This window comes from Sciurus vulgaris, assembly GCF_902686455.1.
Source record: "Sciurus vulgaris genome assembly, chromosome: 1".
Lineage (NCBI taxonomy): Eukaryota > Metazoa > Chordata > Mammalia > Rodentia > Sciuridae > Sciurus > Sciurus vulgaris.
Window position 1 is genome coordinate 157,682,905 of NC_136461.1, and position 17,373 is coordinate 157,700,277.

At 39.0% G+C, this 17,373-nt stretch overlaps 1 protein-coding gene across 1 annotated transcript; it reads right to left on the reverse strand.

Moving 5' to 3' along the window:
- Positions 1-629: 629 nt before the first annotated feature.
- On the reverse strand, positions 630-13,237 carry LOC306641003 (fatty acid-binding protein 12-like). Its single transcript, XM_079105773.1, has 4 exons — positions 10,135-13,237; positions 8,284-8,459; positions 6,358-6,459; positions 630-3,614 (listed from the first exon to the last, which is right to left on the reverse strand). Exons 1-4 carry the CDS (start codon positions 10,205-10,207, stop codon positions 3,564-3,566), a joined length of 402 nt encoding a protein of 133 aa, XP_078961899.1. The 5' UTR covers positions 10,208-13,237; the 3' UTR covers positions 630-3,563.
- Between the last annotated feature and the right edge of the window lie 4,136 nt (positions 13,238-17,373).

Genomic DNA, 17,373 nt, shown 5'->3' on the forward strand with positions numbered 1-17,373 from the left:
TGTCTTGCTGTTTAGTTTTTCAATAAATTTGCAAGTTACAATGTTAATGACATGCATCTTTCTAAGACCAAACTCCCATATCGAATTAATCAATAAATATAGTAGAGTTTCTACTACAGTTTGCATCTTGTATAATTGCATCTTATTAGGTAGACACATATAACTGATTTGTTACGCTCTAAATGTTCAAGTATGTGGAGAAGGATTTTGTGATGGTTAATTTTTTTATGTCAACTTGACTGGGCTAAGGGTGACCAGATAGCTGGTAAGACATTATTTCTGGGTGTGTCTGAGAAGATATTTCTAGAAGAGATTAGCATTTGAATTAGTAATTAATTAGACCACTGTAGGCAAGCATCATCCAATCTTCTGAGGGCCTGGATAAAACAAAAAGGTGGAGGAAGGGTGAATTCTCTCTCCTTGACCTGGGACATCCATCTTCTTCTGCCCTTGAATATTGGGGCTCCCAGTTCTTGGGTCCTTGGACATGGACTGAATTACACCCCTAGCTTTCCTGGGTCTTCAGTTTGAAGATGGCAAATCATAAGACTTTGCCTCCATAATCACATAAACCAATTTCCATATTAAATCTCCTTGTGTGTGTGTGTGTGTGTGTGTGTGTGTGTGTGTGTGTATCTTTTATATCTTAGGTTCCTTAATATCCTAAATAAATTCTTACTTTTAACTGAATGATGTAAACTGCATCAAACCTGCAGCACAGGAGGATAAACTCTAAAAGTTTCCAAAAAGAATGGGCAAGAGTACATCTATGCTTCTCTGGCCAAACTGAAGTCCTCACAGTTGCTGCATCTGTCCACCTGCTGCTAGTTGCCTTCCCTCCTGGTTAGGGTTTATTCACTAATAAAGTGGTGTTAGATCTTTCTCTCCAAGTGGAAACATCTCTGTTGCTTATAAATCCCTCAAGATTAGCATGCCCTCGTGATACCTTTCTGCTATTGTTTTGATCTGGATGTCCCCCTAAACGCCTGTGTGTTAAAAGCTTGATTGTTGAGGTGGCACTATGGATTGGGAAGTGGTGGAACATTTAGGGTGGGGCCTAGTGGGAGTTCTTTAGGTAATTGGGGCTGTGCCCTTGAAAGGGATTGAGGGACCCTGGCCCCCTCTCTTCGTTCTCTTACTTCAGCCATAAAGCAAGCAGTTTTGCTCTGCTGTGCTCTTATGATGATGTATTTCTTTGCCACAGAACCAAAACCATGGTACCAACTGATCATGGACTGGAACCTCCAAAACTGTGAGCCAAAATAAGCCTTTTCTCTTTCTAAGTTATTTCCAATATCTGCCAATATCTGTTTAGTGACAGAAGGCTGACTAACATATAGCATAGCACTTCTTTCCTGAGTCCAAGGGCACCAAACATAAGTTAGTTCTCCTTTTATCAGCAGTTCTCATACAGAGCCTAGTATGTAGTGGATGTGCTGCAAATGCTGAATTCCGATGTCATTTGGAGCAGTGGTGTGTCTTGTTCAATTTGATTAGATCAGTTGCCTGACCATCCCAGAGCCACAATCAGCCATAGTGAATGACTTTAATGATTCTCCATTGCGTAAGGAAGTGGGAAGATGGTGAGTATGCACTTTATATCTGCTGAAACATCTTTGGTTACTGTTGTATGTGTGTGTGTTTTAATACCCACATGTCTCTGGACTTTATCAGATTATTGACAATAAAATCATCATTATCAAATATCTGGCTCGTGCTTGCACTTGCTCGTGCAAAACTCCAGCCCTTGCAAAGTCTACATGTTCTCAGCCTCACCCACCAGGTGTCCTGTGAATTATCAGGAATCTCTCTCCTGTGTTCTCCTAGAACTAATCCTTTTCTATAAGGTTTCCCATGCTGCATCCTGCTGCCCACAATAATATCTCCATTACCATAGCAGGAGAACACCATAATACTAAGGCTGAAAGCAACTTTTCCTAAAGTCCCCCCATAGTCACTGTCCTTGAAGGTATCAGAACAACTCTGAGCTCCATTCTGTAGGGAGAGAAAGGATCTCTTTCCTTTCTGTGCAGCAATCTGTTATCTGGGCTCTGCAGCAGAATTGCTCATGCCCACAGCCACATCCAGGGCACAGAACATGAGCCTTTAACCTCTGCTTGGAATCTCTGTCCTGTACAAGCAGCTCAGGGAGACAAATCTTTCTATGCTTTCCAATGTCATCTTCATCAATTCATCATGCTAAAAAATAAGCTTCTCTCACTTCTATCAGAATACGAAGATGCCCTGTAACTATTTCACACAAATAAACAGTGATAAGCCACAGGTTCAAATGGTCAAACACTATGTCCACACCTGGACTGAGCTGTTGCATCCTGCCACACATTTTCAGATAAAGGGACGTTTGTTTATTCATTTCTTTGATGCAGTGTTACCTTTGATTCCTGATAGTACACTGAGAACTTGGTTCTACCTAATGACTCTGATCTATTTTTCTCTTCGTTACGGTTCTGAAGCTAACATTGGGAAAACAGGAATTCTGGTTCCTGTTCTTTCGGAAACCCTCTGGGTGATATTGAAACAGTTAACTGATTCGAACCCATTTCCCTGATTGATCTACAAGGTTTCTACAATCCCTCTCAGGTCTAACATTGTGAAGTTTGGTGTGAATAAAACAATATACTGTAGTGGCGCCCTTCCTCCATCAATGCAACTTAACTAAGCTTCTCCAGAGAAGACCCTCACCATGATTGTTCCCGTTAACAAAACATCAGTCAAGATCTCTGCAGAAGGGCTCAAAGTGGTTAGACGCCCTATTTCCTGTTGCTCTGCTCTGTCTTACAAAAGCTAAGTTTAACCATGGACTTTATGTTACTCTTCCTTTTGTGGTAAAATGTATAATATGAGACCAAAAAAAAAAAAAAAAAATGGAACAAAAAGCACTTGTCATGTAAAACCTCCAAGTCCCTCCTCCCACTGGATATAAAGTTCAAAAAATTTCCAAAATCTTCATCCAGAGAATTTTAGGTCATAGCCCTTTCTGGTCTGACTATAAATAAACCTACTTCCTGAAAATTCCTTGGGTGTCCAGTCTTGTCTATCCTACTTCAATACCCTTTTGTCCTGGTGGCTTTCAGTGATGATGGAAGTGGTTTTGGGTATTCTCTGTCATAGTAGTTAGGCATCAGAGTGTCAGTTACTGCCTTACTCTAAACTTGTGTCTTTCAGATATAACTGTCAGGTAACCTGTGAGGAACATTAAGCCCTAAGTAGTTCGTTAAAAAGTAATGATTTTTTCAAAGTCATGAAGATTGTGTTGAATTTGAACGATGGACATAATATGCCTAACTAGGAAAACATCAGTGCTTCTCTGAATATATGATCCTAGCCCTGTATTGAACAGGGTATAGCATCCTGCTTTCTCATAGCTGACAATACCAAGGTACTACATAATGTAGACATTCTTAACAGGGAAACCAAAATCATTGATATTTGTGTAAATAAAGGCTCACTCATATTAACATTTAACTTTGGAGTTTGATTCAAACAACTTCAGCAGTTTGGATCACAGTTTGGGAGTGCCAAGAGCGTGACACTGAGTATGTTTATACTCTCTCATATGTCCGAGTGCAGATGACATTGTTCACGGCACTTTCCTAGAAGACAAAAGAAGGAAGAATTATTTCAGTATTATTAAGGAAATTAACACCTAGAAAAACATAAACTAAGTGCTGTCCATACATGACATTTCTTAAAAATCTTGAAAAGATATATATATATATATAATATGATATACATAGATATGATTTGTCATATATATGGTATATATGTATATAGTGTATATATAATACATATTGATACACATATGAAGAAAGTAAGGCATACATTTGGAATCTGAAGTCTTAATTCAAGTATTCTAAATGCTTACATTGAGGCATTTTTTCTATTTTACATGCTTTGTTTTTCAGACAGTAATACCAACTTACATCAATACCTCATTTTATGGTTTCAGAACACTGATATATGTACATGTGATATTTTAATGCTCCCAGAAAACCTGTGAAGGTACTGTCTATATCTTGAAGGCAAGGAATCTGAATTTTGAGAAGGATAAATGACTTGTCCAAAGTCGCGTACATACTGAATGGCAGAGATAGAAATCCACATCTTTGGATTCTGAGTCAACCGTTCTCTTAATGAACTCTCAGTTTTTTGACTATTTATTGAACTATTTATTTGCCTGTTTATTGGTTAATATCATTAAAAGAATCAATACAATCAGTCATTCTTCTTTTGTGGGGAGGGCGGTTACCAGGGATTGAACTCAGGGGCACTTGACCACTGAGCCACATCCCCAACCCTATTTTGTATTTTATTTAGAGACAGGGTCTCACTGAATTGCTTAGCACCTCGCTTTTTGCTGAGGCTGGCTTTAGACTCTCGATCCTCCTGCCTTGGCCTCCTGAGGAAAATCAGTCATTCTTGATCCTCCCCTTCTAATGTAGTCTTCATTGTAGAAAGAGAAAAAAAAAATCCCCATTAAGATTAGAAACTATCAGCAATGTGATGAGAGAGCCTACAGAGTGGGAGAAAATCTTTGCCAATCATACTTCAGATAGAGCACTAATTTCCAGAATCTATAAAGAACTCAAAAAACACTACACCAAGAATACAAATAACCCAATCAACAAATGGGCTAAGGAAATGAACAGACACTTCACAGAAGAAGATCTACAAGCAATCAACAGATAAATGAAAAAATGTTCAACATCTTTAGTAATAAAAGAAATGCAAATCAAAACTACACTAAGATTCCATCTCGCCCCAATTAGAATGGCGATTATCAAGAACACAAACAACAATAGTTGTTGGTGAGGATGTGGGGAAAAAGGTACACTCGTACATTGCTGGTGGGGCTGAAAATTAGTGCAGCCACTCTGGAAAGCAGTATGGAGATTCCTCAGAAAGCTTGGAATGGAACCACCATTTGACCCAGCTATCCCACTCCTTGGCCTATACCCAAAGGACTTAAAATCAGCATACTACAGAGATACAGCCACATCAGTGTTCATAGCTGCTCAATTCACAATAGCCAGACTGTGGAACCAACCTAGATGTCCTTCAATTGATGAATGAATAAAGAACTATGGTATATATATATATATATACACACATATACACACACACACACACACACACACACACACAATGGACTATTACTCAGCCATAAAGGATGATAAAATTATGGCATTTGCAGGCAAATGGATGAAATTGGAGAATATCATGCTAAGTGAGATAAGCCAATCTCAAAAAACCAAAAGACGAATGATCTCACTGATAAGTGGATGATGACACATAATGGGAGGTGGGAGGGAGGCAGGAATGGAGGAAGGAAGGACTGTATAGAGGGAAAAGAGGGGTGGGAGGGGTGAGGGGGAAGGAAAAAATAACAGAATGAATCAAACAACATTACCCTATGTAAATTTATGATTACAGAAATGGTATGCCTTTACTCCATGTACAGAGAAACAACATATATCCCATTTGTTCACAATAAAAAAAAAATCAAACAAACAAAAAAAGATTAGTCTAGATTGTTTTTGTTTACCTCCACACAAATTTTCCATTTTTCCTTTAAACTATTTTATATTTTGCTTAAAATTATCATTTTATTCATTTTGGTGGAGGTGGGGTTTGGGAGGAGGACAATCATTAACATTCTTCCCTCCACTCTATAGAAGTAAGAAAGATGACCAGAGAATCATAAGGGGGAGCAGAAGGGACTCAAAAGAGTGCTAACTGGGGTTAAGCCTACTGGGTTTTAATCCCAACAGTAACACACTTTTCTAACTGTATAGTTTCCTCATCTGTCAAAAGACTGATAAATCTGACTTCACAGCATTATTGTGATGATTGGATAAATATCTAAAAACATGAAGACATTTTAATGGCATGTTTTGGTTCTTACCAGTGTTACCTCATTCATGTGCCAGGAAGACCCACTTCAATGGCACACCCCTAGCACACATGTTCCTTTTATGCTTTTGTTTGTTGTTGATTTGGAAAAACAGCGAGACATTAATCCTGGTATAGGGTGGAGGGTTGGCAACAACCTTAGTCCCTACTGAAATCTTCGTTGCACAAATTCATGCTTGCTTTAGTTTATGCATCAATTGAAGAATTGGGCAACACAATTTTCTAAGTCTTTAGATTTTTTAGCTCTCAAGCATACACATTTTATAATATTTATGATTCTAACAATATTTTCAATCAATTCTGAAAAAGTAAGAGTGAAAAAGAAAAATGGCTTTATTTTCATTGTCTTAGAACGAGTTACTTGGGTGATTCCATCTTAGGTATCACCACAGGAGAGAGAACAGGAAGGAAGTGTTCACTCACCACCACCATTTTTCCGTCCACCAGCTTCCTCCGAATGGTGGTTTCCTTGCCATTCCAGTCCTGAACTTGGACCAAGGTATCATTATCTAAGGTCACCGTACTCTGAAAAACAAGCCAAACAAAATTCAGACCCAATTCTCACATTTGAACACTAACATGTGATCAAGTGTTCAAGTCTCTAGCTATCGATACTTTCGGGTAGTTTTAGGATGGTATTTACAAACCCATTATTTTAAGGACACTTTTTAGCAATGATTCTGTTGACTGATTCTTCTGGGGGAAAAATGCTTTATAAGAGTAAAAACATAATTACTTGAACTCTTTATCTCTTACTGTATAAGGTACTATCTTTATGCAGAAAGAATCCCAATCAAGTTTCAACTTTAAAAATATGCGAAGCTAATTCACACTTCCATTGTTAAGAGCCTACGTAAAGGTGAAAATTTTCCTTTCCAGGACAATATTTTAAAGATTTTTAAATTACAGTAGTTCTCTTTTTTAAATTTAGCACAGACATCTTGATTCAACATTTTACATTGTACAGAAATTACAAGTCTCGTATTTATTTAGTAACTATCTTTTGAATGTTATGGCAGTTTCTTTTTTATCAGGATATTGCCTTCCACAGAGATAAACAATCTCGTATCGAGTTCATTCAGTCAAGCAATACGTATTCACTGATCAACTATTATGTACCAAGTATTGGATTCTGTGAAACGGATGAGAAACATCTTTGAAATGCTCACATTCTTGTGTGGGGAATCAGACAACAAACAGAAAACAAGGTAAAATATGTTGTGTTAGTTAGCTTTATGTCACTGTGGTCAAATTACTGGAAAAGAACAACTTAGAGGAAGAAAGTTTATTTTGACTCATGATTTCAAAGGTTCAGTCCATGATAGGTCAACCCTATTGCTCTGAACCCAAGGCAAGGCAGAACACCATGGCAAAAGGGCAAGGTGGAGATGTACCACTTCATTCACAGTGGCCAAGAAGCAGAGAGCGTGAGGGGAAGGGGATTCAGGGAAGATGAGCCCTTCCAGGGCAGGACTCCAGAGAGCCACTTCCTCTAGCCATGCCCCACCTGCCCACAGTCACCAACCAGTTAGTCCATTCAGCTCTCATAATCCAATAAGTTCACCTCTGAATATTCCTGCATTAACACAGGACCTTTGGGGAGACACCTCATACCCAAGCAATACAATATGTATCATAAGTAAATGACATGTTCCAATTGGAACGCATGAGATATGAATAAAAACTGTCACTTTCAGGCTGAGACAATAAAAAGCCTGGAGTCTCTTTGTCTTGACCAAAGAGACCACAAGTTTGAGATTATGCAGTTATGAGTGTAGTTGAATGCTGTTTGACATGGATGCCTGAGAGATGGAGAGGTAGATACTACACACACCACACATGCAAAACTCTTTCAACACACCGCCCCACATTTCCTATGTACTCTTGTTAGAAATACTTCTCCATTGTGTTAAGCCACAGAGAGTTAGGGACTCAATTTGTCTTGCATGTACAGCTATACAAGTTTCTTTCATTGAGGTTCTACGTGTGCAAAACGACAAAAGGAAAATTTCTGTTTCTGACACAACTAAATACTAATCTAGGAAAATGATTCCCAGAATGTGGTTCTGCTAAGCATCTGCATCAGAATCATTATTTAAAAAATGCAATTTTCAGGTGCCCACCACAGACTTCAGTACCCCTGGAATGGGAACTGAGCAGGAGGCCATTTTCTGGGAAAATTCCTGGGAGATTGTAATGTATACTAACATTCAACATCCTCAGATTTGGGTTCTAACCAGAGGTTTATCTAATAAAGATTTTATCTATATTTGCTATTACCGCTTACTTAGGACTATTTCTAATAAGCATCCTTATGAAAGTTATCTGAAAGACTGTTGCAGGCTTCACCTTAGTTTTTTGGCCACCTGGTGTGGTTTCTTCAAATTCTTCTCCCAGTTTAAAGGAGATCTTATTATTCTTAAAGATGCTTTTGGTTTTATGGTGATCACATCTCCCATTTGTTACTGATTGGTCACAGCTGGGTTTTGCCAGACGGCCCAGCTTCCGGTTGGCTCTTCCTATTCCTGGAAAACATAAATGAACATATAGTTAAATCTGTTGTTGGTTTCAATCACTCATATTGTTCGTTTAATTCTTGCTAAAGGGAGGTCTGTGAGTTAAACAAATTTTCCTTCTGCCCCGCTTTTTTTTCAGTACTGGGGATCAAACCCAGGGCCTTGTACATGCTAGGTAAGTGTTCAACCACTGAATTACATCCCCAATTCTAAAGTTGAGTTAAACAGATTTTAATGCTGCATGAATACAAATATCTAAAAGTTAGTAGCTCCACCACTACATAATAAAATCCATTAACTTTGACAAAAAAAAGCAGTCTCCAATTTTTGTTTAGTGATTGTTTTGTTTCTCTAATTTAGAAGTTAGTTATTAATCTTGTTGATTCAAAGATCCCTTTGAATATCTGATTAAAGATATGAACCATCTCCCTATTTAAAAATATAACTATTTCACATACAAACAAAATACTTTGGTATGGACTCTTCCAGATCTTTAGTTCTTTGCTTAACATTCGTTTATAGGGTTCGTTTTTTTCTATTATGTATTTTTTATTTTAAAATACATGTAACACAAGTTTAGCGTTTTAACCATTTTAAATGTATAATTGAGGCACTGTAAGTACATAAATTACCTCCACTATTATATATGAGGTTTTTAAAATATAATTATATATATTGTTCTTCAACTTTTCTTTTCCCCTTATCTGTGTTCTGGAAGACCACTGATATAATGTATTGTACGATGTAAATTTTTCATAGCAGCATAATATTCCATAGCATGTACATATCTAAGTTTGTTTTCTCTATCTCTCATTGGTGATCATTTGGTTTGCTTCCAATTTTGTTATTACAAATAATTCTGCAGTGAATATCTTTGCACATACAGTTTTATGGCACCTTGTGTGGGAATATTTCAAATAGAAATAGAATTCCGTACATAGTAATTAGACTAAAGGTAAATTTCTAAGAGAAGATAAATTATGGAAATACTATAACTTGGTTCATAAACTTCATGCTGTAAAACATTATCACAAGATGTGATAGATTGGATATGGATACTGAAGTCATTCACATCCTAATCCTGGAACCTGTGAATGTTACTCTAAATGCCAAAGGGAATTTTTCACGTGTAGTTAATTTAAGGATCTAGAGATGGGGAGATTATCCTGGATTATCTGAGTGGACCCTAAAGGTAATCACGAGATTCCTTGTAAGAGAAGAAAAGGTGAATGTTAGACATCAGAAGGAAAGAGGGCAAAGTGAAAAATGAGTGCAAAAATTCAAGTGTTATCACCACACACAAAGGAATACCAATGGCTATTGGAAGCTGGAAAATAAGAACTATTTTGAAGATTTGCTAAAAATTAGAGCAGATGGCCATAAAATAATTGTTTTTAAAAGTAATTGTGTCTTTTTGTTTTAAATTGTTTATTAAAATCATTTGCTGTTTAGTAAATGGGCATATATGTACTTTGTTTATATAAAACCATGGGACATTACATGAGGGATTATGTCAATTCCAACTTGGTTTTGCACAAATCTGCATCCTAAGGTAAAAACAGTATTATTTTTCCCATGTGAAAAATTAGGAGCCTGGGATTAATTCTATTTAATAAAGAGCAAACTAGGTGCTATCAAAACTCCCATTAATGCTAGATATGCTATAGAAATAAGCATGGCTTACCCATTTCCTTCATGTATTTTTCAAAATTTTCACAAGAAATCGATTTCCATTTCCCTTGGAGCTGATCCACCATTTTGTCTGAGATAAGTTGATCTCACAGAAAAATGGCTTCATATGGATGTGTGTTGGTAATCCCTGAAATAGTATTGGAACCCATTTTTAATACAATTCTGGGTAGACAGTGCAATGAGAAAAATCAGGAGGGAAAAAAATGAGAAACTCTTAATCCTTGTGATTTTCCTTAATATAATTTAAATCAGAAAAGCTCTCTTAAATGTAAATAAGTCAGGATGGAAGTGGAAAGATGGTAGTTTTACCAGGACTTGTAGCACTAACAAAGGACCACAGCTAGATGCCGTTCCCTTTCCTAGGACCTGCCACCCCCACACAGGTGTCTGGGCACCTCTGATTATGCTATAGAGTGCTGTGCTTCAGGTCTCTCTCTGTCTCTATCTGACAAAGGATGATTCAGAAAACAAACAAACAACAACAAACATACCAATTTGTTGGCTGTTTGGTGATTTTATATTCTCCTTCTTGATAATTTGAAGTAATACATATATGGTATTTCATATTTGAAGTAAAAAGTCAAGATTGGTTGGGACTAGAACAAACATTTTGAGCAACATGTACACTGAATAAGAGATGGGGATAAAGGGGGAAAGAGGTTAAAGAGATTGTGTTACACACACACACACAAGCCTTGTTTCTGATGGATTTCCAGGTGCCGGCTCAGTTTCTCATAACCTTCGTCATCATTGTCATGAGATTGCCGAATATCTTCTTAGTAAATCCTCCTTAATTTAGGCTGATTTCTATACCTTTCAACCTTGACTGTGACACACTGCTGTCTACTGCTATCTGTAAGAAATCAGAACAGGGGACAAGGAATATAATAGCAAATGCATCAAACATCAGATTGGAGGACACTCGGCCTCAAGCGTGGACATCCACCCGATCTTAGCAATGGTGATGTCCACTTATGGGCATAACGTTATTAAGAAACACTGGCATTATGAAGCATATTAGAACAGGAAAGGGATACAACATTTCATAATTCCCATTAAAATATTAAATGTTCAAACTCTAACATCTGTGAAGGCAATTACCCAAGTCAATAGTTTTACTAATAATTATTCAACAAACATTTATGGAATGAGTTGTATGATATGCCTAATATGAGGCTAAATTTATTTTTCATATTGTACTGATTAAATATCCCAGTTCAGTTGGTAAAGATATCACATATGTTGGTTGGTTTTCATTTCCTGAGTTAGGCAATTTCACGTTAATGTGTAAGTTTATGGTCACTCAGTAGGCATGAGGGTAAAGCCAGGAAATGACCCACCCCTGAGGGTGTACCTTAGTGAGGTACTAAAATTAGGCTCTGAATGTACTGCAATTCCTAAAATTGTGATCAACATGTTACCATATATCTTAGGCACCTATTGATTCCCATCATAAGGACATCACTGATTGAAAATCACCTCCTTAAAGATGATGTTATAAGGGGGCAATATTTCTCCCTGCTGCTGACAAGTTAGGCTTGGAGAGGTGTTAGTAGATGAATCCTAAGATTGAGTCCATGTATGGGCTCTGCCACTGTGATCCTTCCATCATATGTCCATCATGTCAAGTTCAAAGACTGACTAATGCCAACTGGCCAGATCTTTTTGTCTTCTCAGTTGTTCAGGTGGTGGATGCTTTCTGGCGTCCATTAATATGTGGCTAAAATATCTCCACACACTATCTCACTCCTATATGGGCATCCACATTCCTCTACACCAAACCTTCTTGTCTGCAATTTTTCAGTCCTTCCTTCTAGACCTCTGACCAATCTATCAGACTATTTGCCTTTATCCATGGCTATGTATATATTCCCATCTCAAGCCACTGCTCCCTCCATACAAAATGGGTAACAGGCCACAGCTCTGAGCTTTGTCTGTTGAGATGATTTTTCCCATACCAGTATCTCTAGCCCCACCTCTCACTCCAAGAGTAGAAAACACTGCTCGTTTTCAGCCTGCCTGACCCCCAACTATGAGCTGACTGACACACCAACATGTTCAGATTTTTCCTTGTCATTCAGTTGGTTACATGAGACCCCATATTGTCCTAAGCATGATCTGAGGGAGGGATATTGGTGCTGCCTATGGTGGGTGACACGGGGATCTGGGATACCTGCTCCTGAGGTTTCCTTATGGCTTCCGGTCTTGCTCAGGCTTGATCCCAGAGGACTGCTACCAGGCCTACCTGAGTTTATAACTCTGTGGGTCAGTCTGATAGAACCCAGCTCATAATGAAGAGTTCTAGATGTATTGTTCCTTGGTGTTCTGTAGTTAAGAATTCTATCTCTACTGGGCCTTAGTAACACACCAGGAAGTTTTTCAAAAGGCATACGTCTCTGTCGCAGAAGTCCTTGCTCTGAAACCCCGGAGGTCTGTGTTGTGGTCCTCCCACTAGGGCTTCATATATAGATGTTCTACTGCATCTGTCCCTATCACTAACACCGCCAGCAACACAGGGTTTGCCAATTATATGACCCAAGTATAAGGCTGTTTGTACTTTAGCCTAACTGCCTGCAGATCCCTTTCCTGCTTCAGGCCCCACTGAAAGCAGGTGGTCTTTCTTTGTATCCAGTACACAGGCTGGAGCACACTTCTGGATGAGCAACATGTCAGCACCATAAGTCAAAGGGGCCTAGGTACCTTTTGGTAGAAGGGACAAAATATACATGTTTTGGAAGAGAAGATCTTACATGTCCTTGACTTCACTGGACCCCTAAAAACTGGACAAGAGTGGAAGGTTCCTCAATCATCACAACTTTTTTACGCCCATGTTTACACGTGTCTTCCTTACCAAGACCTCTAGAACATGAGCCACTTCTCTCTCCTTCTGCCTTATGATCACAATGCTGTGTCAGATATCCAGACAGTCGGGATCTCATCTGAGTACATTATGACAGAAAGCCGGAGTTCACAGAGTCTGGGGCAAAACTGCAAATATATATTGTTTGTTTCATGTGAATACTAACAGTTTCTGATTCTCTTTTCTGACCTTAAGACAGAAAAAGAATGCCAAACCAATGTCTGTACACCGTGTGCCTGAGGACTTTCCAGTCTCCACTAGCAAGGATAACACATCTAGCAGTTAGCCACAATAGGAGTTGTGTCTGCAGTAGCCTACAGTCCTTCTCCAGGATTCACTTGGTTTCTGCAGTAGTCACACTGGTGAATCAAATGCAGTAGGATATGGCCCCCCACTCTACCACCACCACTTCCAAAGACAATTTTATTTTTGGTCATAAATGTACACAATGCCTTTATTTTATTTATTTATTTTATGTGGTACTGAGGATCGAACCCAGTGCTTCACACATGCTAGGCAAGTGTTCTACCTCTGAGCTATAGCCCCAGCCTAGGCAATATTTTTTGATTCACCGTTTAGACAGGGATGGAGGAGGGTGAGGTTTTAGGGCATGGGGCTTTAGAGAGAACAGTTTTAGGAGCTTCCCCTTTATTTTCCCCATTGTGATTGCTCCCAGGTAGAAGGAGAATTCAAGCGGAAGTTACTTCAATGGCTACGTATCTCAATCCCAATTATACACTCAGGGATTGAGGAAATGACCACTTGATTTCACTGACCTGCAGGACCTATTGAGAGCTAGACTTAGGTCAGGATTCTGTTTTATTACCTGTCCCTCTATGACTTCACTTTAGCATAAAGCTTTGGAATACCATGACTCAATGTTAAGTTAGACCCAATGCCCTAAAATATCTGGATAGTCTTCTTTCTTCCATTGCATGTTTTCTCAAGTAAATGATCCTAAGTCTCTTTTGAGGATCATGAGGAAAACTAACACAGTACAGTATGGTCATGCATCTCAGCGTTCTTTTCCCTGTTGACTTATTGCCTCTTTAGTCACCAGTTTCTGAGTCTGAAATGGGCTTAAGTATGACATCTAAGCAAAGGATGATTTTCTATGGGATGACCATCCTCAGCATACTGCTCACCTTGCCTCCTTGTGGTTTTATGTATTAAACATTACCATATATTTTGCCTCCATGAATCCACTGTCCTTTTAATCATCTACATAGCCCCCTCCAGGTCAACCCCCTTAACTGTGCCCTGACTGTTGCCCCTTGTTATGGTGACTATAGTAGCCTGACCTGTGGCAGGGAAGTGCTGGCCCACACTGCTTCAGTGCAGACCTCCCTGTCATCCCCAAGTGTGCATTTGTCAAGGATAATGGGAAAGCGCTGGCAGTGTGGCCCATCCAGACGGCTCAGGGTGTTTCTCATTGGCCTCACTGTCCAAATGAGCAGCTAGAGTGAGAAGCAGGCCAGAAGCTGGCACTCAATAAGTGTGCCAAGGTACGTGGGCATCCAGAGCAGCAATAAATGGCACTGCTTCACGTCAATGTTCTTCCCACCGTTGTTCAACATCTTCTAGTAGTGTTGGAAATTTCTGCAGATTGAATTGTATCTCCCCTCCAAAATATGTTTAAATCCTAACCCTCAGGAGTTATAAAAGTGACCTTGTTTTAAAAACAGAGTCATTGCAGAGGATCTCCATTTAAGATCCTATTGGATTTAGGCACACCTTAAACCCAATAACATATGTCCTTATAAGAGAAATATTTGAAACACCCAGAGACAGAGGAAAAGATCACAAGAAAACAGACACAGAAACTGGAGGACAGGCACCAGCCAAGGAACACACAAAAACTGCCAAGCAGCCCCCAGCAGGGAAGGGGAGACCAGGAGTGGATTCTCTTCCTTACTCCAGCAGGCTGACTAATTTTATACCTCTGAACTACAACACTGTAAAAAAAAAAAAAAAAAAAAAAAATACACTTCTGGGTTTTCTTTTTTCCTCTAGTGCTGGGGATCAAACCCAGGGCCTTGTTACGCTAAGCACACATTTTTACCTCTGCACTACCCTAACCCCTAACCCTTTCTGTTCTAAGTCATAAAACTTGTGCCAGTTTGTTGTGGTGGCCTAGGAAAATAACACAGGAAGAAATTAGTTCTTAAAACTCTTATATATCTTTATTTTTTAAATAAAAAGTTTAGTTATCCAAAATATCAGTGACTCTTACTTGGAATTGTCTTTATCTCAATTGAATTTTTTTCCATTTAAGAGTAATAACATTGGTCATCATTTCACCAAAAATAGAGGTAACTTTTATAAATAACAGTAAGTAATTATGAAAATAGAATTAAAACTGAGTAATAGTAGTAAACTTTATGATGTAAATTACTAAAAATTTGTTTTTAAAATTCATATAAGAAAAACATCTTCTTAGGTCTAGATTTTTTTGTTCTCCCCTCCCCCGTTGTCACCTCCCACTGGTTTTCTTTTATAATCTTTGGAATCATGCAACTTCCTTTGGGGGGACATTCAAAGACTTTATTTACACAATAAAATAAATCTGCTGGTAAACAGTCCTATGCTGTTCTTTCTTCTGTTTGAGAGTTTCGGCAGATGGCTCCTTGCAGGCTGGTGTCAGAGTTGGGTGCTGGCTGGCCAGTGCTGTCTGCTTCTAAGAAATCATGTGATTCAGACAAATCAAAATAATAGAGAGACTTCCTGGAGGGATGAATGCAGATTTCAAGGTCAGAGCCTGCAGGCCTGGAAGCCTCTGATTCAGACCTGCTGGGTTCCCATGCTCTCCTGCCCTTGCTTCCTCCAGCTGGAGTGGTGTGGGCCCTGCCTGATGCCTGAGCATTTCCCTAGGCTCTGGGCCAATTACACTTCCATTAGATTATTTTTGCAAAGTGTTAACCCTAGTGGTTCCCAAGCATGATTTGCATTAATGAAATTGAAATTGCCCAACTCCTGCTGGGTGTGATGGCCCCCATTCCTGTAATCCCAACTACTCATGAGGCTGAAGCAGGAGGATCACAAGTTTGAGGCCAGCCAGGGCAACTTAATGAGACCATGTTTCAAAATAAAAATTTTTAAAAAAGGCTAGGATGTAACTCAGTGATAAAGTACTTGCCTAGCATGTGTAAGGCCCTAGCTTCAACTCCCAGCACTGCAAACATTGATAGGAAAAAAAGGTCAATTCCTGTGAACCATAATAAGTCTTCTTAATCAGAATTGTGAGAGACTGGTCCTGAAATATGTATTTTTAAAATTTTTCAGGAGTCATTCTGTCTCAAACTTAAGACCCGGCAATTAAGGACAAATTTCCTAGACCAGTGACTCTCGAAGCGTGATCAATGTTACCATATCTGAGAACTTGTTAGAAAAGGAAAATTCTTGGGTTGGTCCCACCCCAGGCCTGCTGAATCATAAACTCTAGGAAATAAATCTAGAAATGTGTGTTTGGACAAGTTCTCCAGGTGATTCTGATACATGCTCATGTTTGAGAACCATCCACCACACTTGACTCATTTCCAAAGAACAGAATATGGAAGGGGAAATATAGTCATGGTAGAAACCTGCCAGATATCACCTTAACCAAGTGATCAAGTTTAACATCACCAGTCTTCAGTCAGGTCATCACACACTCTGATATGATGTAGTGAGAAGCACTTCCCCTCTGTGGTCTTCTTCCTAAACACCCATAACTCAAATCTGATGATGATATAATGTCAGATATATAGAGACAAAATGGGAGCATTCTACAAAACACTCTTCAAAATGTCAAAGTCATGGAAAACAAAGAAAGTCTGAGCAAATGTCATAGATTACAATAAACTATAGAAATAATGGGGATATTACCAAAGGAGGCCCCTTTTGCCCTCCTTACAGTATGTCAATCACTGAAAGGAGGAGTTTTGTAAAAGATTTTATTCATGATACAGTCATATGTGAGGAAGAGGGAGCCCCAAGCCACAAATCTGCCTCCTCAAAGATAGGACTTAGGGATATCTATGGGGTAAAGAAGCAGGCTGGTCTGAAGTGTGGGGAATGGTGATTGGAAGTAAGGAAAAGTGAAGTGATCAATGGTCTGAGCATGTGTAACCTAACTTCATGGCTGTTCATAGGATGCGTGTTTAATTAATGGCAGCACTTGTGCTCTGAGGGTAGAATTTTTGGCCTTCTGATGTCAGGTGATCACCCGCTGAGCACTTGCATAGGCCTGAGTCAAAGGTTGGTGATTTCAACCAGTTTGAGCTACCTCCAAGTTCTTGAAAAGTAACTTAAGCAGCCACCACTATTGTGATCAATATACCAGAGGTTATCTGCAGCAAAGCTAATGGGAGCATACTGCTTAGTCAGACAGTC

Bases quoted from the DNA above. Each gene is read 5' to 3' on its own strand.
- LOC306641003 (XM_079105773.1), bottom strand. From the start codon at position 10,207: ATGGTGGATCAGCTCCAAGGGAAATGGAAATCGATTTCTTGTGAAAAT. The intron at 8,460-10,134 runs GTAAGCCATGCT...TATGTTTTCCAG, and splicing joins AAAATACATGAAGGAAATGG to GAATAGGAAGAGCCAACCGG. The intron at 3,615-6,357 runs GTGAGTGAACAC...TTTGTCTTCTAG, and splicing joins TGGACGGAAAAATGGTGGTG to GAAAGTGCCGTGAACAATGT.